Source organism: Phyllobates terribilis, unplaced genomic scaffold (assembly GCF_046119375.1).
Source record: "Phyllobates terribilis strain yellow unplaced genomic scaffold, ASM4611937v1 Scaffold_3__8_contigs__length_932513732, whole genome shotgun sequence".
Taxonomy (NCBI): Eukaryota; Metazoa; Chordata; class Amphibia; order Anura; family Dendrobatidae; genus Phyllobates; species Phyllobates terribilis.
The window spans coordinates 916,101,414-916,127,517 of record NW_027362763.1 but is presented as its reverse complement, the minus strand read 5'-3'; the positions used below and the strand labels follow the sequence as shown (position 1 = coordinate 916,127,517).

The window sequence follows — 26,104 nt, the reverse complement described above, 5'->3', positions numbered from 1 at the left end:
GCGTGGAAGAGCGAGGCTAAGTGCCAGAATTGGCGCATCCTATGGATGCGCCATTTCTGGGGCGGCTGACGGCTGGTGTTTCTAGCCTGGGAGGGGGCCAATATTCATGGCACCCTTCCTGAGCTATTAATATCAGCCCCCAGCTGTCTGCCTAGCCTTTGCTAGCTATTAAAATAGAGGGGACCCCACGTCATTTTTTTTTGGGGGGTCCCCCATTTTAATAGCTAGTAAAGGCTAGGTATTCAGCTGGGGGCTGATATTAGTAGCCTGGGAAGCTCCGTGGGTTTTACCCCCTTCCCAGGCTTCAAACATCTGCCCCAGCCGTCTGCTTAACCTCCGCTAGAGACTAAAATTATGGGGGATCCCACGCCATTTTTTTTTTAAATAAATCCTTTATTTTAACACTAAATGACATTTGAGGACTTAATAAAGATGCAGTCCCTAAATTATTATTTATTTTTTAATAAATTTTTCCCAAAACTTTTGACGTGGGCTTCGCCATATTTTTGTATGCCAGCCAGGTACAGCATCCAGCTTCTATGAACGCGCCATTTTCCGGGGCGGCCGCGGACTGCAATTTTCAGCGGGGGGGGGGGAGGGCAAAAAGCTTGGGCCTCCCTGCGCTGCAGATTCCATCCCCCAGCTGCCTAGTTGTACCTGGCTGGACACAAAAATAGGGAGAAGCTCCACGTTTTTTTTTTTTTAATTATTTCATGAAATTCATGGAATAATTAAGAAAAAAAGGGCTTCCCTATATTGTTGTGTCCGGCTAGGTACAAATAGGCAGCTGGTGGTTGGGGGCAGCCCGTTCCTGCCTGCTGTACCTGGCTGGTCACAAATATAGTGTGAAGCCCCACGTCAATTTTTTTTTAATTATTTCAGGAAATTCATGAAATAATTTAAAAAAAATTATGTGGGGCTTCGCCCTATAATTGTGTCCAGCCAGGTACAGCAGGCAGGAACGGGCTGCCCCCAACCACCAGCTGCCTATTTGTACCTAGCCGGACACAACAATATAGGGAAGCCCTTTTTTTCTTAATTATTCCATGAATTTCATGAAATAATTAAAAAAAAAAATGTGTGGCGCTTCGCCCTATTTTTGTGTCCAGCCAGGTACAACTAGGCAGCTGGGGGCTGGAATCTGCAGCGCAGGGAGACCCAAGCTTTCTGGGTCCCACCCGCTGCAAATTGCAGTCCGCAGCCGCCCCGGAAAATGGCGCGTTCATAGAAGCGCCATCTTCTGGCGCTGTACCCAACTCATCCAGGGCCCTGGTGCGGTGGCTCACTGGGTAATAAAGGGGTTAAGGCCAGCTTGGCATTATCAGCTGGCCCTAAGCCCGAAATTCATGGGGTCACGCCAATATTAGACATGACCGCCATGAATTTCTAGTAAAGTATTTAAAAAAAACACAAACACCCAGAAAAAAGTCCTTTAATTGAAATAAAGACACAATTCTTTATTGTTCTAAATTAAACCATACTTACCGCCACACCCATTCCAGCTGAAGCCAACGATCTCCTGCAATAAAAGTAAAATAATAAAGCAACCTCATCCTTACCTTTCCATGGTTCCCAGGACAGCTTCAGCTCTGCTACATCGAGATGACAGGCTGGACCGCAGCAGAACGCTGCCATCCAGCCTGTCATCCCGCGGACACTGAGAAGCGCAGGCATGCTTGCGCTCCTCAGTGTCTTTCTGTGACGTCATCCAGATGAGCCGAGGTCATGTCCAATGAACTCAGCTCACCTCATGCACGTCACTGACAGCGTGGGAAAATTCTCCTGCACTCAGCGCTTCAGCGTGAGAATTTTCCCACGCTGTCAGTGACGTGCATGAGGTGCGCCGAGTTCATGGGACATGACCTCACCTCATGCACGTCACTGACAGCGTGGGAAAATTCTCACGCTGAAGCGCTGAGTGCAGGAGAATTCTCCCACGCTGTCAGTGACGTACATGAGGTGAGCCGAGTTGATTGTCGGCTCATCTGGATGCCGTCACAGCCAGACACTGAGGAGTGGAAGTATGCCTGCGCTTCTCAGTGTCTGCGGGATGACAGGCTGGATGGCAGCGTTCTGCTGCGGTCCAGCCTGTCATCTCGATGTAGCAGAGCTGGAGCCGTCGTGGGAGCCATGGAAAGGTAAGGATGAGGTTGCTTTATTATTTTTCTTTTATTGCAGGAGATCGTTGGCTTCAGCTGGAATGGGCGTGATGGTAAGTATGGTTTAATTTAGAACAATAAAGAATTGTGTGTTTATTTCAATTAAAGGACTTTTTTCTGGGTGTTTGTGTTTTTTTTAAATACTTTACTAGAAATTCATGGTGGTCATGTCTAATATTGGCGTGACCCCATGAATTTCGGGCTTAGGGCCAGCTGATAATGCCAAGCTGGCCTTAACCCCTTTATTACCCAGTGAGCCACCGCATCAGGGCCCTGGATGAGTTGGGTACAGCGCCAGAAGATGGCGCTTCTATGAACGCGCCATTTTCCGGGGCGGCTGCGGACTGCAATTTGCAGCGGGTGGGGCCCAGAAAGCTTGGGCCTCCCTGCGCTGCAGATTCCAGCCCCCAGCTGCCTAGTTGTACCTGGCTGGACACAAAAATAGGGCGAAGCTCCACGTTTTTTTTTTTTTAAATTCATGAAATTCATGGAATAATTCAGAAAAAAAGGGCTTCCCTATATTGTTGTGTCCGGCTAGGTACAAATAGGCTGCTGGTGGTTGGGGGCAGCCCGTTCCTGCCTGCTGTACCTGACTGGACACAAATATAGGGCGAAGCCCCACATCAATTTTTTTAAATTATTTCATGAATTTCCTGAAATGATTTAAAAAAAATTGACGTGGGGCTTCGCACTATATTTGTGTCCAGCCAGGTACAGCAGGCAGGAACGGGCTGCCCCCAACCACCAGCTGCCTATTTGTACCTGGTTGGACACAACAATATAGGGAAGCCCTTTTTTTCTTAATTATTTCATGAATTTCATGAAATAATTAAAAAAAAAAAATACGTGAAGCTTCTCCCTATTTTTGTGTCCAGCCAGGTACAACTAGGCAGCTGGGGGATGGAATCTGCAGCGCAGGGAGGCCCAAGCTTTCTGCCCCCCCCCCTCCCCCCGCTGAAAATTGCAGTGCGCAGCCACCCCGGAAAATGGCGCGTTCATAGAAGCTGGATGCTGTACCTGGCTGGCATACAAAAATATGGCGAAGCCCACGTCAAAAGTTTTGGGAAAAATTAATTAAAAAATAAATAATAATTTAGGGACTGCATCTTTATTAACTCCTCAAATGTCATTTAGTGTTAAAATAAAGGACTTATTTTAAAAAAAATTGACGTGGGGCTTCGCCCTATATTTGTGTCCAGCCAGGTACAGCAGGCAGGAACAGGCTGCCCCCAACCACCAGCTGCCTATTTGTACCTGGCCGGACACAACAATATAGGGAAGCCCTTTTTTAAAAAAATTATTTCATGAAATAATTAAAAAAAAATTGACGTGGGGCTTCGCACTATATTTGTGTCCAGCCAGGTACAGCAGGCAGGAATGGGCTGCCCCCAACCACCAGCTGCCTATTTGTACCTGGTTGGACACAACAATATAGGGAAGCCCTTTTTTTCTTAATTATTCCATGAATTTCATGAAATAATTTTAAAAAAAAATGCGTGGGGCTTCGCCCTATTTTTGTGCCCAGCCAGATACAACTAGGCAGCTGGGGGCTGGAATCCGCAGCGCAGGGAGACCCAAGCTTTCTGGGCCACCCCCGCTGCAAATTGCAGTCCGCAGCCGCCCCAGAAAATGGCGCGTTCATAGAAGCGCCATCTTCTGGCGCTGTACCCAACTCATCCAGGGCCCTGGTGCGGTGGCTCACTGGGTAATAAAGGGGTTAAGGCCAGCTTGGCATTATCAGCTGGCCCTAAGCCCAAAATTCATGGGGTCACGCCAATATTAGACATGACCACCATGAATTTCTAGTAAAGTATTTAAAAAAACACAACACCCAGAAAAAAGTCCTTTAATTGAAATAAACACACAATTCTTTATTGTTCTAAATTAAACCATACTTACCACCACGCCCATTCCAGCTGAAGCCAACGATCTCCTGCAATAAAAGTAAAATAATAAAGCAACCTCATCCTTACCTTTCCATGGCTCCCACGACAGCTTCAGCTCTGCTACATCGAGATGACAGGCTGGACCGCAGCAGAACGCTGCCATCCATCCTGTCATCCCGCAGACACTGAGAAGCGCAGGCATACTTCCACTCCTCAGTGTCTGGCTGTGACGGCATCCAGATGAGCCGAGGTCATGTCCAATGAACTCCGCTCACTTCATGTACGTCACTGACAGCGTGGGAAAATTCTCCTGCACTCAGCACTTCAGCGTGAGAATTTTCCCACGCTGTCAGTGACGTGCATGAGGTGAGCTGAGTTCATTGGACATGACCTCACCTCATGTATGTCACTGACAGCGTGGGAGAATTCTCACGCTGAAGCGCTGAGTGCAGGAGAATTTTCCCACGCTGTCAGTGACCTGCATGAGGTGAGCTGAGTTCATTGGACATGAACTCGGCTCATCTGGATGACGTCACAGAGAGACACTGAGGAGCGCAAGCATGCCTGCGCTTCTCAGTGTCTGCGGGATGACAGGCTGGATGGCAGCTTTCTGCTGCGGTCCAGCCTGTCATCTCGATGTAGCAGAGCTGGAGCTGTCCTGGGAACCATCGAAAGGTAAGGATGAGGTTGCTTTATTATTTTTCTTTTATTGCAGGAGATCGTTGGCTTCAGCTGGAATGGGCGTGATGGTAAGTATGGTTTAATTTAGAACAATAAAGAATTGTGTCTTTATTTCAATTAAAGGACTTTACTCTGGGTGTTTGTGTTTTCTTTTAACTTTGACTATGGGGTTAGTAATGGGGGTGTCTTATAGACGCCTCTCCATTACTAACCTGGGCTTGATGTCAGCTGGCATTATAAGCTGACATCAACCCCAACCCTATTACCCCCTGCCACCGCACCAGGGCAGCGTGGAAGAGCGAGGCTAAGTGCCAGAATTGGCGCATCCTATGGATGCGCCATTTCTGGGGCGGCTGACGGCTGGTGTTTCTAGCCTGGGAGGGGGCCAATATTCATGGCACCCTTCCTGGGCTATTAATATCAGCCCCCAGCTGTCTGCCTAGCCTGTGCTAGCTATTAAATTAGGGGGGACCCCACGTCATTTTTTTGGGGGGGTCCCCCATTTTAATAGCTAGTAAAGGCTAGGTATTCAGCTGGGGGCTGATATTAGTAGCCTGGGAAGCTCCGTGGGTATTACCCCCTTCCCAGGCTTCAAACATTTGCCCCAGCTGTCTGCTTAACCTCCGCTAGAGCCTAAAATTAAGGGGAACCCCACGCCAATTTTTTTTAAAATAAATCCTTTATTTTAACACTAAATGACAAGTACAGTAATCAACACTGTCACTGTACTTCATATATATGTGACTGACATGTTTCTATCTATCTAATCTATGTGTGATTCTCTATTCCTTCTATTCTAAATTGTCGGGTACAGATGCTGAATTGCCGGCCGGCTTTCTTAAAGAGACGGTGCATGAAAACACTATTATTTTTTTAAATAAATCCTTTACACTAAATGACAAGTTCTGTAAGCAACACTGTCACTGTACTTCTTATATATGTGACTGACATGTTTCTATCTATCTAATCTATGTGTGAAGCTCTATTCTGTCTGTTATAAATTGTCGGGTACAGATGCTGAATTGCCGGCCGGCTTTTTTAAAGAGACGGTGCACGAAAACACTAATATTTTTTTTAATAAATCCTTTACACTAAATGACAAGTACAGTAAGCAACACTGTCACTGTACTTCATATATATGTGACTGACATGTTTCTATCTATCTAATCTATGTGTGAAGCTCTATTCTTTCTGTTGTAAATTGTCGGGTACCGGTGAATGCCGCTGATGAATTGCCGGCTTTTCATGTCATTCTACATTATTCTTAGTTGTTTTACTTCATGTAGAATTAACCTACAAGGAAAGAAAGGGTTTATTTTCATTCCGATATTTGTGTCCCATTGACTTGCATTGGTTTCCGGTATCGGAATCGGCGATATCCGATACTTTTTGGGTATCGGCCCGATCCAATCCGATACGATATTTCCTGATATCGGAAGGTATCGCTCAACACTACTCATAGTACATTCCCCGTTACTATGTGGTCACACACAGTTATAGAGCATGTACGGTGCAGGAAACTGAGAAGGTTTTGATTTTTTACGTTTTTCATGCTAGATTTATACTTACTGCCTCCTTTCCCACTTTTCTCCATGCGATACTGATATATATGCAGAGTAAAGAGCATGTGAGAGTTTCTGTGGTCATCTTCATCACAATCCCGCTGGCTGCATTTGCGTGAGGCAATAGCAGCATCCAGGAAAAAGGCAGCTTTCTCAGCGGTTGGTGCTCGCAGTTCACTCTGGTTCTGCAACTAAACACAAAGGAAATATAGTATGAGCGATACTTAAAGGGGTATTCCCATCTCCAAGATCCTATCCCAATATGTAGTAGGTGTAATAATAGTAATATTAGCAAATATCTCCAATTAGAAATGTAGTATATTTTTTTCTGATTCACTATGTCTCTTTTCTCATGTGCAGGCATCGCAGGACCTTAGGTATCCATGGTTACGTCCACTGAAAGTCACAGTTAGTTAGCTAGCAGCTAGTGGTCGTAACCATAGATACCCAAGGTCCTGTGATGTCTGCACATGAGGAAAGAGAGATAGTGAATCAAAAATATTATACTACATTTCTAATTGGAGGTATATGCTAATATTATTATTATTACACCTACTATATACTGGGATAGGATCTTGGAGATAGGAATACCCCTTTAAGTTATTCCTACAGTTTCAGAATTGTGGAGGCAGACTTTGTGGGCCAGAAACTCAGTGACACTGATCAGCTGTAGTAGAAGAAGTCCTAGGCATTTTTAAAGTTACAGGTGGGAACCAAGTCAAGTGCAGAACTGATCAACCACTGTCTCATGGCTATTACAAACATGAGAAAACGCTTTCTAAATGTGAAAATATACACATAAAATATATTATTTTAAAATATTATAGTATAATATTATGATATATAATATGATATATTATAATATACAGTGTGCGCATGAAATATTGATTTGATTTTTTTTTTATTACTTCACACTGCATTTTATTAATTGATACCAGTAAACTATTAAAGGGGTTATCTGGGACTATCTATCTGTGCTACCCTGCAATGATCTATCCAAAGCTCAGAGCGGTCATGCCAACGATTCTACTGTTTTCTGTGATGTCATGTCAATAAAGCAGTTTCTTCTCATCCGCTCTGCTCTGTTGAGAGGGCATCACTGCCAATGTTATGTTGATTGACAGCCGGCTTCCTGCTGCATTAAGACTGAACTGGCTGTCAATAAATATGACATCGGCAGTGATGCCCTGTTGACAGAGCGGAGTAGAAGAGAAGGAACTGCTTTGTTAACGTAACATCACAGGAAGCAGGAGAATTACCAGTAAGAGCAGTGCATGACCGCTCTGAGCTGGGAGAGATCGTCGCAGGGCAGAACAGACCGATAGTTAGCAACTGTCTGCCGATAACTACCCAGCCCCATAGGGGAAGAAAAAAGTCCAGGGCAACCCCTTTAACTCTTCTATTTTTTAAAACATTCTTACTTTGCAGCATTTTTTTCCACACCAGCATAAAACTTTTGCATAGTTCTATATATATAATACATGTAATACGCTCCTCAACGTTGAAATTGCAACACCAAGAAGGAAAGGTCATGGAATTATGGAAATCACAGGATGGATAGACATGTTAATGATAAAAAAAAATTATGAATCAATAAAAACAATATTTTCAAAACATCTCGATTTATTTAGTTTGAAATATTGGTGCCACAAGCAAAAATACATGCACTTACAAGCCTTGGCTGCTATCAATAAGGTTATTAATGGTTGTCTGAGGAATATTCTGCCACACTGATTGCACTTGGACACACAAATTATCAAGATCCGCTGCTGGCAGCTCTCTTTACAATTGCTGACCAATGATGGACCAGATATGCTTGATGGAAGACAAGTCCTGCGATGCTGCAGACCATGATAGCAGATTTAGGCCATGCAGGCTGCTTATAATAGCATGAACATGATGTGGCTGGCATTGTTGTACTGAAAAATGGCAATTGGGAAACTTTGGAGAAATGGCTATACCACTGGTTCCACGACCAAAACAATGTAACACTGAGCTGTTTGTGTACCTGGAATAAAAATTAGACTGGTCCAGCTACCGTACATTATGCCACCCTACACCATAATCCCAGTTGTAGGACTGGTATTATGTTCCCTCATGAAGGACTCCATGGCATTGCCGACATTGTCTCCAGACCACTCTCTGGCTAACATTGCATCCAATACAAAAGTGTGACTCATCACTGAAGTGGAAGACTTCCAATCCTGCCTCCATTGCCATCTAGCTTGCACCATAGCCTGCCGTCTCTCCAGACTTCTTCCCCATTGAGCACATCTAGGACGTCATTAGTCAGCCATTGCAAAGGGAGCTGAGAGCTGCAGATCTTGATGATTTGCATGCTCAATATTGCCAGGACAGGAGGACTTTTTATTTGACTCTCCTAACTCTCTGCCAACAGATGTTGTCATAAAAAAGCATAATCAAGCATGTCAAATTTCAATGCCTAATACTTTTCTTTCTTAAGGGACACAAACTGCCGTCAGAAGTTTCTAAAAGTAGCTCACTTCTCTTTCTCTATTGAAAACATGTGCACGTGTATGCAGGGGCCCTAAACCAACAGGGGAGCCCACTCGCAGTCGGGCGGAAGGGGGAGGCAGCGCATGTTCTGCGGGCATTCTTTTCTAATCGCGTTTTCACAGACGAGAATGCAAATGAGATGCGAGTGCTAACACTTCCGGCATCTTCTCCCTGCTCAACGTGAGGGTCATATCATCACGCTGCAGACGTCATGGAGGTGCTTCAGAGGACTTTACAGCAGCAGCCGGGAGATGGTAAGCACTCGGGGACCTGAAGACATGGGCACAATACAACCCAGTTCATTCAGTCATCAGATGTTTGTTCATGGGCTTTCAAAATAGAGGGAGTAGAAAGCCACTGCCAGAAAGCTCTAACATCTTCCAGACCCCACTATCCCCATTGCCAGACCTTTTTGTTTTCTCCACTTCCCTTCAAGACACCATGTCTAACACCCAGACCCTCCATCCTTCTCTGTTTCCCTTCAGACTCCCAACACCACCATCAGACCCCTCTGGCCCCACTATAGACCTCTCATTCCACCCCACATTCATCTCAACACCCATTAATCTGGCTGCAGACACTGGTACTTCGCCCGAGAACTTCCTCTGTTGTTTCTTTCAAGACTCCTCTGTCCCTTTAGATCCCTCACACTCCCAACACCTCTGTCCCTTGAGACCCCACATTTCCCCTCTATTGCCTTAATACGCAGAGGGGCTTAAAATGGAAAGGAGCCAGTATGGGGGATGTGGCAGTACAGCTCTGACTTTATGGAGATGCTGCAGTATAAGGAGCTCAATATGGAGGATATGGCAGTATAGGGCAGGTTAACATGAATATGAGGCAGTAGGGGCGCTCAATATATAGATGGGGCACTATTCAAGGACTCAATACAGACATGGGGCACTATAGGAGAGCTTAATATGAAGATGGCGCAATATAGGGCGGCTCTTTATAGATATCGGGCAGTATAGGGAAATTCTGTATGGAGATGGAGCAGTATAGGGGGATTCTGTATGGAGATGGAGCAGTATAGGGGGATTCTGTATGGAGATGGAGCAGTATAGGGGGATTCTGTATGGAGATGGGGATTCTGTATGGAGATGGAGCAGTATAGGGGTATTCTGTATGGAGATGAGGCATTATAGGGGGATTCTGTATGGAGATGGGGCAGTATAGGGGGATTCTGTATGGAGACAGGGCAGTATAGGGAGATTCTGTATGGAGACGGGGCAGTATAGGTGTATTCTGTATGGAGATGAAACAGTAAAGGGGAGATTCTGTATAGAGATGGAGCAGTGTAGGGGGATTCCGTATGGAGATGGGGCAGTATAGGAGGGTTCTGTATGGAGATGGGGCGATATAGGGTGCTCTGTATCAAGATGGGGCAGAATAGGGGGCTCTATATGGAGATGGAGAAGTATAGGGGGACTCTGTGGAGACTGGGCAGTATATTGGGCTTAGTATGGTGATTGGACAGCATAGGGGGGGCTCTATATATAGATGGGTTATTAATGGGGTCTTTGTGTGGAAATGGGGCAGCATAAAGGGCTCATTATGGAGATGTGGCAGTATAGGGGGATTATGGCGATGGAACAGTATAGGGGGCTCTATATGGAGATGGGTCAGTGTTGGGGGTCACTTTGTGGAAATAAGACAGTATAGGGGCTCAATATGGAGATCGGGCAGAATTGGGCTTTGGCTCTGTATGGAGTTGGGTAGTATGTGAGGATTCAGTGTGGAGATTGGGCAGTATAGGGAAAACTCAGTGTGCAGATAAATCAATATGGAGAGTCTGTGACTGGAGATGGGGCAATATGGCGGCTGTCTATTAATGAGGGGCAGTATTGGGATTAGAATGGAGAAGGGACAGCATTAGAAGAACAGTGTAAAGAGGCTCAGTATGGAGTGAAGGGACAGAGTGAAGAGGGGCTCAATATGGAGTGGAGGCATAGTTGTGAGGAAGGTGTTCTGGGTATATCTCAAATGGACAATGCAGCAGTTGTAGTTCACCAAGGTGCACAGTATGGTAGCATTCATAGTAAAAAAAAGTGGAACAGTATGATGGGAATATTTTATAGGTGGTGACAGTGTGGACACCATGTAACATAAAAGAGACAATGTGGGGTTGTTTTTTGCAAAGAGCACAGTGAGGGGCAATTATTTATTCTGGAGCACAGTGTAGAGCTTATTTAGGGCACAGCATGGGTGGTCATATTTATTCTATACTGTATTATACCTATATTTCTCTGCCGTATCTGTGAATCATGAATCATGGTATGTGTAAAAGGGACCCACTGAGACTCTTTCACCCGGGCCCAAGAAAACCTGGAGTCGGCTCTGCATGTATGCAAGAAACGTGAAGAACTAGCATTTATCTGACAGCTATTAAAAGTGTATTGGTACTTTAAAAATGATCAGGCAGAATCAGTTCAACCTGACCTAATTATATACCTATGCAGTCATTTCAGATAAAACGTATGAATTAAATGCCCAAACTGCAGGTGCTTTTTATTTCATTGCACATAATGTTATATGTCGCTATTTTCTAGCATCATCTAAACAAACTGCAGCAGACAAATCCGTTTAGATAAGTGATACAGAATTCTAATCTATCACTCAATTTTCAGTATTCTGGGGCTGCCAAAAATCAGATACAGAAAGAAAACAGACTGTCATGGATAGTAGATTGATTTACAATGTAATAGAACAACGTAAAACTCAAATTAATTGTTTTATATTTTTCAAAGCTTGCACTTGACATCCCCCTCTGAAAGATATACTGGAGCTGCCACCTTTTCCTATCTACCAAGATGATTGATTTTGGTGCCTGATACATTTCTAATTTATTACTACTCGTCATAAGTTTTATTATCATGGTTCACTGCACAGAAGCATATGCTTTGTGTTTATCTGTTGTCATACAGTCTCCTAAACAGTATATTTCTAATACTAAATCCATTGTATAGGGTTTTGCACTGGGTATATAATTTTACAGCTTGTTTCTGATATGTTGGGGAGAATGGCTGTGTATTTTATTATGAGATTTTTTTTTAGGGAAGGAAGAGATTCTCGCCCTACTTATAGAGAACTGCAATCTAGAGTAGTGAGATTTAGGCCAAGTTCACTTGTTGCGGATTTGTTGCGGATGTGTGATGTGGATTCTACACTGCAAGTCGATAGCAATTAACAGCATAAGGCTATGTGCCCACGATGCAGAAATGCTCCAGATTTTTTCCTGAGCGTTTCTGCATCTCCCTGGCACACAGCCTTATACAAGTAAATGGATTCTTCAAAACCCCAGCCACACATTGCGGAAAAAACCTGCACGGAAATTAAAGCGGGTGTGGATTTCAGGTCTTCATCATGCTTACTAACATGCAAATTTTCATGCGGTTCTCGTCCTATTCAAAGCTTTGTAAATTGAGTAGGACAAAATCTGCAACCAAATCTGCAAGTAACTGATGAAGAATCTGTCTGTGGATTAGTTGTGGATTGTTTGCAGATTTGGAGCCAAATCCACAGTGGAAATTTTCTACAACATCTGAACATAGCCTTATAGACAAAGGTATGCAAATTAGCTCTCCTCCACGAGAAAGAAAACTGGCCATATGGTGCCACCAATTGTAGGTAGGAACCCTATAAGTCAGTGTCTAACCCTTTAACAAACCAAGTCTGTAATACATTTTATTGCATGACTTTTATTCGCAGTCAGAAGGATAATTGTGAAATCATTTGTATGGCGCTAATAAAAAAAAAAGCCAACATCAGCATGGATGTGAAGAGAGCTGCCAATAGAGAACACTAGTATTCATTCATACAAATCAGTTTAGATTAAAACTAACTCTGAATTCTAGCTTTAGATCTGAATGTAACCAAATAACACCCATTATCAGAATTCCATCATTATTCCATCAGCTTGTAAAGCATACCATATAGCTTCATTCTGAAGAAAAAGCTCTAGTTACCTGCATGCCACATATTGGATCCTCACACAGGTAGACTCCAGGAGACTGACCATCCTGAAGACTGCCCGTAGCCACTTCTGATAACAGGTCTCTCAGATTCTCCTCCTTCCCCCACACTTCCACTGCTGACACTCTGACCGAGAACCGAGCTCCTGTCTTTTCCTTCCGTTCATTAATCAACTTAAAGAGCCATGAAATAGCACAGGGGATAATGCCAAGATTCTGCATGGAGTCATCCTTGCCAATCATAGTGTATGACTTTCCTGTCAGACACAGATTTTAAAAGAAAAACATAGAAATTGATTAGTTTTTACGGTACACATTTATTCTGCATTCAAATAATTTCATCAATAGTTATTTAAGTCAAAAATAGTTATGTTAGTAATGATGTATTTGTGGAATATTTCTAATACTCCCAATAGAAAATTACACTAGCCACACTAATCCTTCTCTACCGCATGAATAACCCCATAAGAGTGACATGTTCACAAACATTGCTAGGGTTTGAGTTGGTTAGATTTCATATGATTTATTTTACTCACTTATATAGCGTCATTAATTCCTCATTGCTTTACAGACATTATCGTCACTGCCTCCATTGGGGCTCACAATGTACATTCCCTATCAGTAAGTCTTTGGTGTGTGGTAGGAAAACAGAGAACCCAGAGGAAACCCATGCAATCACAGGAATAACATACAAACTCCTTGCTGAAAGGCAACAGTGCTAACCACTGAGCCATATGATTGTCTAAAAAAACACCCATTTACCTGGTACCCATTTCCAGCCTAGGACCCTTAAAAGAGGCAGTTCTCCTGATATTTAAAACACCTGTCTATTTCTTTATGTTCCTGTAATAGAAGAGGAATTGATACATTCTAATTAGGCTTTGTATATAAGCCCTCACTTTGCCATGATAGCAGTAGAAACTACAGTGCTGCTCACCATTTTTGGCACCCCTTCATTTTTACATAGACTGTGCAGAAATAAATGGAAATGTACCAAAGTTATATCCTCAGGATTTTTTAATTAGTGGTCCAAAGAAATACAACAATAAAACATTGTTTTTCAACTTCTATGTTGCAATTTCAAAGAAACATAATAAACAGCATGTGCAGCAATAAAGGCACCCCTAATGAATACTTGGTTACACACACTTTAGCATTGCTGACAGCCTCCAAACGTTTCTTGGAGCCATCTATAAGCTTCTTGCACTTCTCAGCTGGAATTTTCTCCCACTTTTCCTTTGCAGTTTGTTCAAGCTCTTGAATGTTTGCAGGGTTATTTTTCCCAATGGCAGATTTCAGCTCACCCCAAAGATTTTCAATGGGATTAAGGTCAGGACTCATTGCTGGCCATTTAACAACTGTCCATTTTTTCTGTTTCAACCATTCCTGTGTACTTTTGGATGTGTGTTTTGGGTCATTTTGCTGCAGGACCCATGATCTTCGACTTAAACCAAGTTTTCTTGCGCTGGGTAGGACATTTCACTCTAAAATCTCTTGATAATTCTCTGATTTCATGAATCCTGTAATATGGTCAAGGTCTCCAGTACCAGACGCAGCAAAGCAACCGCACAGCATTATGGATCCTCCATCATGCTTAACTGTTGGTAAGGTGTTCTTTTCCTTATACACTTCATTGCATCGTCTGTAAACAAATTGTTGCTTTGCATTGCCATAATGCTGTATTTTTGTTTCATCTGTCCACAGAACATTTTCCCAGGATTGTGGTTTGTCAAGGTACTATTTGGCAAAGATCAGTTGTTCCTTTTTATGTCTTTTCTTCAGCAACGGTTTCTTCCTTGGACTTCGCCTATAAAGCTCTGCTTGGTTTAGTGTGCATCGTATGGTACTTGTTGTTCTGTTATAGCAGAAGATGAGGTCCCTTAAATTTAAAGGGCCCATCTATGCTATATAAGTCTGACAGTTACTTTAGGTCAAAACAACAGCTAAATTTTCCTTCCTTGTATCAATAGAGACTAACGTGTCCTTGCTAGTCATCAGAATGTATCTGATTAAATGTGTCAAATTAAATGTGTCCGATTAAATGTTTCAGCACAAGCATAGACATCACGAGAACAGAAACCAGTCTTTGTGTGCTAAATTGTATAATCGGACCATATATGGTAAATCCGTTTCCTGCCTTCAGGGTGTATATAAACCCTATGCTTTGTAATAAAGTTAGACTTGTTTGACACATACATCCTGTTATGATAGGCTACAAGCACTAAGGAAAGACAGGAGATCTGTCCCTACAATAGAACTAAGCTAGATCCCTACGATGTAACGGGGAACCTGATCCTGCGATCAGACCCGCTAAAGTCCTCAGCTAGTCTGAACGAAGACCTATAGATGTGAGGAAGGGATCCCTACAAGAACTAGGGACTGGGAGAAAGATGGACACCTCCTAGCAGAAATTGTAGCAGTAAAAAGACAAACACACAATATAGGACATAAAGGTCAAAAGACCTAGCTAAACTGACTGAGAAAGGTTACAAAGCACCTGGCTAGCTTAAGAGTAGAAATTACAATGAAGTCCAGCATTGCCAGAAGGGCGGAGCAGGATTAAATAGGCAAAAAGGTCATGTGACCAGCAAAATAGAAAAAACCAAACAGGAGAGTTCTAACACATCGTGTCCTGTGTCTCATTCTCTCTGATATCGTAATCCAAGGATAGAAGACCCAGAAAGCAGTGACGTCAAAACCGTGACCCCAGACTGTTTCAGGTTTGACTTCAGGTATTTGGATGTTTGACATGGTGTTTTTTCCACCATTCGCACCAATCTTTGAAGACATCTCTTGTCAATTTTCCTCTTTCTTCCACGTCCAAGGAAGTTCTTGATGGTTCCATGCTTGGTAAACTTCTTAATAACATTGTGCGCTGTTGAAACTGGGATACCAAGGTCTTTGGAGATGGCCTTACACGCTTTGGAAGTCTTGTGTTAGCTAATAATAGCAGTTCTGATGTCCTCAGACACCTCATTTGTCTTCACCATTGTGACAAAGGAACAGGGCCTACCATGTGGCTTTTTAAAATACTGAAGTCATCATTCATTGGCTAATTCATGTCACATGGGCACCGACAATTAATCACAAGGGAATATCTTTTGTGATTTACCACAGGCGAGTCAAAATGTGTTTCCATACTAAGTTAATGTAAAGGGTGCCAATACCAGTGTCTCAGCAAGCTTTAGGTTTTTCTATTTTTCCCTCCCATTGTTTTTGTTTTAACTTATTGTTTATCATTTGCTCTTTTGTATTTAACACGAGTGCTCTATCAAAAAAACTGTTTCACTTGATTCATTTTTTTCAAGAGATATTCAGCATTATGTACTTAAACTTCATGGGTGCCAATAACGAACAGCAGGACTGTAGAAGCCTATTTCAATACACCCATCAGAACCCATTATTAAAATCAGACTGCTCTGGTGACTTGCAGACACTGGATGCACAGCACTGTGTCAAGTGTGAGATCGGAGTCCCATGACATTGGAAGAAGAAAAAGAAAGCTATATTGAATCAGTCAGGTACACTGAATAATAATTAGAACCGAAGAAGATAAAAGGATTTTCAGGCACTTCTCATCCTCCATGAGGATAAAACCTTACGCGTTTCTTGTGTACACTACGCCCTTAGTCATAGGAATATGATAACTGATACGCGTAAGGTTTTATTCTCATGGTGGATCTTCCTGTTTTTAAATGAATTTCTAATAAAAAGATAGCCATATCAGTTCTCATACTTTGCACTGACGAGGGCCAACAGCCCGAAACACCGTGTCTGCAAATTGAGATTCTGATTTGGCTTTTATCCTAAGTCATATTGCACGACTCGTTAAAGGGTTGATTGTGATTTGTAGGATTGCTGCTTCCAATAGGTGGCGCTATAGAGTACAAGTCCTCTTTTTCTCTGAAGAGGCAATTTGCGTAATAAAAAGATTAATTTTATGGATGGAAGTGCTGGAAAATCCTTTTTTTCTTCTTCGGTTCTGCAATAGAGCTTCACCAGTAAGAATTGGCACACATTCATCAACTTTCCGGTGTATCCTGAACAATATTGGCGTGGTGAGATTCTTTATTTCTTTGTTCTGAATAATAATTAATATACTTTTTAGATCAAATAATGTAAATAATTAATGTGACAGAAAAAAATCAATTAAATAATTTAAAAAGTGCATAACAGCACAAAGCTAGCTACAAGAACCACAAAAACAGCATGAAGTGTCAAGATCAAAAATAACCTTCATCCCATCATTTAAGGTGGCAAATCCACTATCATAGAAAATATAGCTTATCACATACCATATAGATAGCCAAAGTACAATAAAATCTTGAGAATGCATGAAGGTCTAATATAGTAAGTGAACCAGAAAAAGTATATAGTGGTATATAATAGTGTATGTAGTGCATATAAATACAACAATATATGAATGAATATGTATTAAAATATAAATATTACCAAAGTCAATACTACATACAAAAAACAAGGAGATATATCAAAGGAAGATAAAAGGTTATGTAGTATCCCACGAGTTTCGTCACAAATCTGACTTCCTCGGGGGACCGGAGTGTAAGAAGCAGGAAACAAAACGGCTGCGGGAGAATCAGAAGATGATGGCTAAGAGCTAGTGCCTTGAACGGTCGTCCCCCTTTTCCAACTCAGAATTCCCTTGTGGGGTATAGTAAAATGTGCTTTCCAATCTTGACAATCTCTACAATTATCTTTTAATAACATTTAAGATATAATTGATAGTCAATAATATTGGAGCACTGCACACTTCTTCACATTGGTTGTTTAGTACTTACCAAGCTTGGAATGACCAAAGCAGAAAACACATCCATCTGCTCCATTCACAACAGACTGGATAACTTCAGCAACTGTCCCAGCGCACACCTCTGCCTATATGGGACAGGTAGAAAAGTCATCTCATTGTCATCTATACATATCATTACATTTCAACTTTAATCCAATGCTTTCCTACAAATTTAATGGTAAGATCCATATGGACATAACACTTCAAATTATGAACACAAAGTTTTTTATCCCCATCCAATAAAAATCTGAAGTGCTGACACCGCTGCTCATTATTTCTCATCCGCTCTGCATTGCTTTGAAACATTCACACATAATTCCTCTATCCTGACACAAAAACCTAATAAAGAAATCCTCAGCTCAGACAAGTCTATGATATTCCATAGGATATAGTAGATTTTCAGAACTTCTGTGGTATAGATCTGAATTTCCAAATGCTTAGCAAACTGACCCTTGACTTCATTAGCAGGAACCCCATAAAGATTCATGCAGACACATCACTTACATGTACAGTCAGAGGATAATTTCCTTCATGATATATATTCATACATTAATATCCAGCATATGAAAAGAAATAGTGAGGCACTAGTCACACTATGCAGCCTTCAATTGTCGAGCACTAATCGCTGCACTCTGCATATGAAAGAGTGTTAGCCTGAAAACCACGTAGACAGGGCACTAGCCGTGTGCATGCGAGCCAGGTGGTGCAAATTCCATATATAGTGAAACCTGAGCCGTCAAAGCTATAGAAATGGAACAGATAATGCACTCACCAACAGTGTTGCTTGATAATAGTCCTGTTTATTTCGGATTACACATGCAGAGTGGTGGTGCATGTTCTGGGGTGCGGGGGTAAGAGGACAACGGCCGCTTCAACGGGTCCACTACAGGTGAGCAGCCGAAGCCTTCTGGTTTAATACCTGAAAATGAGTCAGTACGGCCAACCCACCTGCACAGGTGTTGATTAAGTGAAACAACACACAAATAATAAAATGTTTAAAAACACAATGAAACACATACACAGTTACAATGAACTTATGAAAACTCATATAAATACAGATAAATCCAGGCGTTCAGGTGGGTTGGCCGTACTGACTCATTTTCAGGTATTTAACCAGAAGGCTCCGGCTGCTCACCTGTAGTGGACCCGTTGAAGCCCAGGACTCGCGTGAAACGGCCGTTGTCCTCTTACCCCCGCACCCCAGAACCTGCACCACCACTCCGCATGTGTAATCCCGAATAAACAGGACTATTATCAAGCAACACTGTTGGTGAGTGCATTATTTGTCCCATTTCTATAGCTTTGATGGCTCATACATTAATATACATACACAGCTGCATTCACTTAAAGGGTTATTTCACCTGAAAGATAAGTATACCCGACCTGAACCTTATTCCAAAGTTCAGGTTCTGGTACCAGAATTGTACCCAAGTTTGAACGAGAATCCGACCTACATTGCGGTCCTGAACTTCTGGTTGGAAAAATTCTCTCTCTCTTTCTCTCAAATGTTCACAGTTATCTTTATTTAATTTTCAGGGCCCACATTACTGAATATATGGATGAGAGTTGTGATTTATAGATTAGAGCTCCAAACTTGTACAGACATAAACACAAAAAAAATTGACTGCAGCCACCACTAGGGGGAACTTGCAGCATACAGGTTTATTATTGAGTTCAATGGAAGCAGTATACAGAGCGCGCCTAACCTCTACCCCATGGTGGCTGCATTCTGACAGAATTTTTTTCGTTAATGTCTGTTTTACACAAGTTTACAGATGACTTTGATATTGAGCATTTGATGTGATTATAAGATACACAGATAGGAAGATAAGTTATTAAACTGATTTTAAGTTTTCTGCTGCATGTAGCATACATAGACAGAGCTATGATGTTAAAGGGAAACTGTCAGAAACTATAACCCACCCCAAGTTATTTAATGTGTAGCCCACATGTAAATCGGTCAATCCCTTTTAGTGCCTTCGGGTGTGACAATGAACTTGTAGCTTCTCAGTCTTATGCCGTATATCTTACCTAGCAGCAACCTCCTTTGGCTGATTGACAGAGCAAATGACCTGTCAATCAGCCAGAGGATGTTCCTGGCAGGTAGGAATTACAGTGTGAGACTGAAAAGTTGCCAAGAGCGGTAGTCATGACCTAACTGCTATCCAGTTATGCTCCGGCACTTTACAGGAAAACAGTGTCCCAGTCCCAGCGTGCTGTCATGTGTGGGGTACATCACACTCACTTGTAGGACGCAGGCCTTGGCTGTCTGCAGGCCTCCATCCTCAGAAGCCCCCACACACAATTCAGAGGACACCAGTTCATTGCAACAAGCAAACGTTTATTGGTCAGTTCAAGTTTATCAGGGAGTAACATGTGGGATAGGGCACAGCACTTCATGGTTCTTACTTCCTTAGTATAACGCATCTTCAAACCTACAACTCGTTCGTCATGGACTATCCCTAAGCCCACGGACTCAGTCAGCCTCCTGAATATCCTGTCCACTTCAGAAGTGCACCCAGGATCAGCCACCTGCCCTTCACGCAATTCCACGTCCACTGACCTCTGTATGTCAGAAGACCAGGAACTCTCCCCAGTACCTGGACCGAGCCCTAGGCTCCAGACATTGCAAGAATGTCCACAAGGGATATCAGTTCGACTCACACTGCCTTAAACGATTGGTACATGCTGGCCCTAGCAGATCACTGCACCTGAACTTGACCTTGTCACAGTACTTCCCTAACTCGTCGCTACCAGGAAGTGCCCCCTTTTTACACTAGTCCCACCCACTGGGCTAGTTCCAACTATTAACTATATCTTATACTATAGACTAAACCTATTGTCCTTATCTTATGTCCTCTACCGTTGCTAAGTAAACTGTACACATAGCACGATTGTTGTCTTTAGGGGTAGGAACACAGCAGAACAGTCCATCACCCTCACAAGACTGAAAAGCAAGAAGTGCATAATCATACCCCCATGCAGACACAACTTCAAAACGCTATTTCTCTCTGCCAGAGAAGTGCTTTGGGGTCATAAAGGGTTCATCTGACTTATCTTTTAAAGGGCTGCACAATCATATTAATGGTTTGTAGGGGTAATAGTGTTGTTGGACAGCTTCCCTTTAAAAGGATTTCCTGAAAACTTGCCATGGAGTAGGGAATGTTTGAAAATAAATAAGTATTAGTTATCAGCTGAATGTACCACTGATCTGCTACATCCTTAATATGATTTCTGCAGTCAATCACTAGTCTGAGTGACTGCTGAGGTCAGTAATTGGCTACTGAAATCAAGTGAATGATGTACAGTACAGGATATTGTCACTGCAGAAGCGGAGGGGAACACCAGAGCAGCAACACTTAACAGCTGGGAGATTGAACTGCTAAGTAATGCTTATTACTTAGTTTCTTTATTTTACAATGTTTCATAGTTTTTAAGGTTGAAGGTAGACATAAGACCATCGAGTTCAACCTCTAACCTAACATGTTGACCAGAGGAAAACAAAAACCCCATGAGACAGATGCTGATTGTCCCATATCAGGGGAAAGATTCCTTCCTGACTTCACATAAGGCAATTTTTCCTTTGGGTTTTTATGAAAATTATTGTTTGTACTTCTGATAGGTAAACTTGTTATAGCCCCCAGAGTACACCCATATTAGCTGATTCTATATTTATGATATTATTCATATTACATACACAGTTCCATTATGAAACGTCATGTCCTGCTCACAACCCAAAAGTCAGGATGCATCTGATGTCACATCTCCAATTACATTATTTTGCCAGCTGTTTTATGATGGAAGCGGCAGGTGTACAATGTGGAGGAGCATTGAGTTGTGAGGGCTTAATAAGGCTGTAGTGGCTCTTTATGATCTAAACATCTGGGTTCTTGTAAGAGGACCTATCACTTGCCAGACATACGGATTTTTTTTACCTGGTTAAGATTACGCTGTTCTCCTTAATCTGTTGTTGTCTTTCTTCTGTTTCTGAGCCTATCTGCTCTTGAGACATGGCCCATACTTTCCTGGATGCAAATCTTAGTCTTTTTATCGAAGTGGACATGGTCCTCAGCTCTTTTCTCTTCTTGAGAATAACACCCAGTTGATTTAAAAGATTACAGGAAAGTGGGGACCATGTATCTCAGTTTTTTAGATTAACTGTCCAGGAAAAGAACTATAAGATGGTGATACACTATCTTTTTTTTTAAAGTAAAACAAACACATTTTTCATGCCTTTTTTAAGGTTGAGTGTTGGCAATATTTGTCCAAAAACACTTACCAACACTTTATTTCACATACAGTTTTAATGGCGTTTTAAGAAGAAACCCCGTGTAAAAAAAAAGCCTAAGGGTGTTGGCAGCACTGCATGGGGCATACACACACTTTTTAGCTTATAGGGCCTGATTCATCAAGGTGTTTTCATAAGAATAAAACATATTCAAATATCTCAAAATTTTGTGCAGCATGAGGTTTTGGCATTTGTTTATTATTTATTTATTATTTATTTAATCAGTTTATTTTAACAGTTTTGGCCAGCTCTCCCAACGCTTCGCTGCATGCGGTGTGGCAAAGCCCAACTGATAAATTCATTAAAGGTTGGCCCTTCACTGGAGTAACATTTTATTTTTGGCAGAAGCACATGGAGTCGCATGCTAGTTGTAAAATGTGCTAATTCATTAGGTGGTGGGGATCCCCAAAAATGAAATAAAATTACCCCTATCATGTATTTCAAAGATCAGACCAACCTAGTGATGTGTCAGGACAGACTGCAGTCTGAAGAATCACAGCTCCCGAAACTTGTATCTCAACTGACAGAGGAGCTGTATTGTAAAAACACATATTGTTGAGCTGTTGGAAAAGGGCTGTGACAAGAGAAGAAAGAAATCTCCTCGGCTGACTGAGCACAAAGAATTTTTTATACAGGCTCAGTCCTAGCAGAAACCAAGGAGAAAGTTATTTTTTTCTCTGGTCACAACCCCTCTCTCCTAGCTCACCAGTGTTTACAATACAGCTCCTCCGGCAGTTGAGTTTCTTCAGATTACAACCCATCCTGACAAGTGTCTAGGACAGACTGGCATTTAAATTACGTGATTGAAGCTATTTTATGAACTTCTTGCAGAACCTTTAAGAAATTTGATGCATAGTACCTAGTGCATTTTTAAGACTGGTGTGCGCAATGCCAGTCTTAATGAATCAGATCCGCAATGTAGTTGAGAAGGAGCTATTGCTCTAATATTTCCATTAAATTCAGAATTCTTAGGTTCTGTTTTAAAGCCAATCTGTTATAAAGCACCTTGTAACAATTTTTCTGTATTCTGTTCATATAACCATGCAATAAGCCATCTCTCTGATCTCTAAACTATTTAACACAATATAACAAACCTGATCAATTTTACATTTGTGGAGTATCATGTCATACTGGCAGAATCAATGAATTTATAAACTTCCCAGAAGAAAAAGATAATAACACAGAGAGTACATCTGAAATTAAATTACGGATGATTTGCCTTGGTACAGAAAATGTATCACAACAACAAGAGAGTAAACACAGATTTCGCCACAGATGGATTTTACTCACAATTTCTGCTTGGAGGAAAATACAGACAAAAAGGATTCACCTTAGATCTATATATTTGTTTCACTTAGTTAACAAAAGAAACAGAAAAATAAACTTGACTGCATTGTTTTCATCAAACTATAGAAAAAATATGCAGTTTGAACTAAGATATGTGTAGTATGACATAATATTGGTGTACAGTTCATGTCTAATTTCAGATAATTATAAACGGATGTAAACTGAACTGTATTCTGTACAATAGCCTGTGAGTGCAGGATTTTCACTTAGATTTTCACTTAGTATGAAACATTGAAACAGCTACTATATTTTATATGGGATTTTGTTTGCTTTTTTTATGGAACTACATTGTTTTGCTGCAATACATACATGCCCTCCTGTCTCACGGGGTTACAGGTGAATGCCCAGCCTGGCCCCTGCACAAGAGTGAGCTCACCCCCTATATGAGCAGTAGCTGGCACAATATAATTGACGCACTTAAACTACCCAATTTATTATTATTAACTATTATTATTATTTAGACACATAGGCACATTTGTGTATGAGGATAATATAATATTTTTCATGCAGCTGAACAGTGGTCCTCCAGAGTCAATGCTACTGGTGGGCCATTGGCACCACAGTCTGACAATGAATATATATGCATACTTTATATGTGGTTTTGTTTGCTTTTTTTCTGGAACAATATTGCTTACCTGCAATACATAACAGAACATTAAATCGGTGTCATGTATTATTTGTAATATATATAGGTTTCATCTATTATGTGTGTGTAATATACTGTATATGGGTATTATGTGTAATATATAGGTGTCATTTATTATGTGTGTATAATATACTTTTTATAGGTGTTATGTATTATGTGAAATATATATAGTTGTCATGTATCATGTGTAATATATATACAGTAGATAGGTGTCATCTATTATGTGTATCTAATTTACAGTATATACAGTACAGACCAAAAGTTTGGACACACCTTCTCATTTAAAGATTTTTCTGTATTTTCATGACTATGAAAATTGTACATTCACACTGAAGGCATTAAAACTATGAATTAACACATGTGGAATTATATACTTAACAAAAAAGCGTGAAACAACTGAAAATATGTCTTATATTCTAGGTTCTTCAAAGTAGACACCTTTTGCTTTGATGACTGCTTTGCACACTCTTGGCATTCTCTTGATGAGCTTCAAGAGGTAGTCACCGGAAATGGTTTTCACTTCACAGGTGTGCTCTGTCAGGTTTAATAAGTGGGATTTCTTGCCTTATAAATGGGGTTGGGACCATCAGTTGTGTTGTGCAGAAGTCAGGTGTATACACAACTGATAGCCCTACTGAATAGACTGTTAGAATTTGTATTATGGCAAGTAAAAAGCAGCTAAGTAAAGAAAAACGAGTGGCCATCATTACTTTAAGAAATGAAGGTCAGTCAGTCCGAAAAATTGGGAAAACTTTGAAAGTGTCCCCACGTGCAGTTGCAAAAACCATCAAGCGCTACAAAGAAACTGGCTCACATGAGGACCGCCCTAGGAAAGGAAGACCAAGAGTCACCTCTGCTTCTGAGGATAAGCATATCCGAGTCACCAGCCTCAGAAATCGCAGGTTAACAGCAGCTCAGATTAGAGACCAGGTCAATGCCACACAGAGTTCTAGCAGCAGACACATCTTTTCAACAACTGTTAAGAGGAGACTTTGTGCAGCAGGCCTTCATGGTAAAATAGTTGCTAGGAAACCACCGCTAAGAACAGGCAACAAGCAGAAGAGACTTGTTTGGGCTAAAGAACACAAGGAATGGACATTACACCAGTGGAAATCTATGATGTGGTTTGATGAGTCCAAACTTGAGATCTTTGGTTCGAACCACCGTGTCTTTGTGCGACGCAGAAAAGGTGAATGGATGGACTCTACAAGCCTGGTTCCCACCGTGAAGCATGGAGGAGGAGGTGTGATGGTGTGGGGGTGCTTTGCTGGTGACACTGTTGGAGATTTATTCAAAATTGAAGGCATACTGAACCAGCATGGCTACCACAGCATCTTGCAGCGGCATGCTATTGCATCCAGTTTGCGTTTAGTTGGACCATCATTTATTTTTCAACAGGACAATGACCCCAAACACACCTCCAAGCTGTGTAAGGGCTATTTGACCAAGAACGAGAGTGATGGGGTGCTACGCCAGATGACCTGGCCTCCACAGTCACCAGACCTGAACCCAATCGAGATGGTTTGGGGTGAGCTGGACCACAGAGTGAAGGTAAAAGGGCCAACAAGTGCTAAGCATCTCTGGGAACTCCTTCAAGATTGTTGGAAGACCATTTCCGGTGACTACCTCTTGAAGCTCATCAAGAGAATGCCAAGAGTGTGCAAAGCAGTCATCAAAGCAAAAGGTGGCTACTTTGAAAAACCTAGAATATAATACATATTTTTAGTTGTTTCACACTTTTCTGTTAAGTATATAATTCCACATGTTCATAGTTCATATTCATAGTTTTGATGCCTTCAGTGTGAATGTACAATTTTCATAGTCATGAAAATACAGAAAAATCTTTAAATGAGAAGGAGTGTCCAAACTTTTGGTCTGTACTGTATATACCAGGAAGGGGAAAATATGTACCAGAATTGGCCCTGGATAAGGGTCATGTATACCAGGATGGGGAATGTATATACCAGAATGGGACCCAGGATAAGGGACATATATACCAGGATGGGGAACATAAATACCAGGATGTGCCCAGGATGGTGAACATATATACCAGGATGGGGAACATATATAACAGGATGGGGAACATATATAACAGGATGGGGCCCAGGATGGGGAACATATATACCAGGATGGAGGACATATATATATACATATATACAGGTGCTTCAATTCAAAAAATTAAACTCATATACTTTATAGAGTCATTACAAACAGAGTGATCTTTTTCAAGTGTTTATTTC

At 41.6% G+C, this 26,104-nt stretch overlaps 1 protein-coding gene across 4 annotated transcripts in view; it reads right to left on the bottom strand.

Annotated features, from left to right (window-relative positions):
• Positions 1–26,104, bottom strand: part of KIF26B (kinesin family member 26B) — a 607,348-nt gene that overhangs the window by 85,897 nt on the left and 495,347 nt on the right. For all 4 annotated transcript variants that reach the window (XM_073672795.1, XM_073672796.1, XM_073672797.1 and 1 more), the window contains 3 exons: positions 17,576–17,669; positions 12,771–13,033; positions 6,296–6,479 (listed from right to left, as the gene is read on the bottom strand). In XM_073672795.1, the coding sequence (XP_073528896.1) occupies positions 6,296–6,479; positions 12,771–13,033; positions 17,576–17,669 (541 nt within the window). The remainder of the gene's footprint in view (positions 1–6,295; positions 6,480–12,770; positions 13,034–17,575; positions 17,670–26,104) is intronic.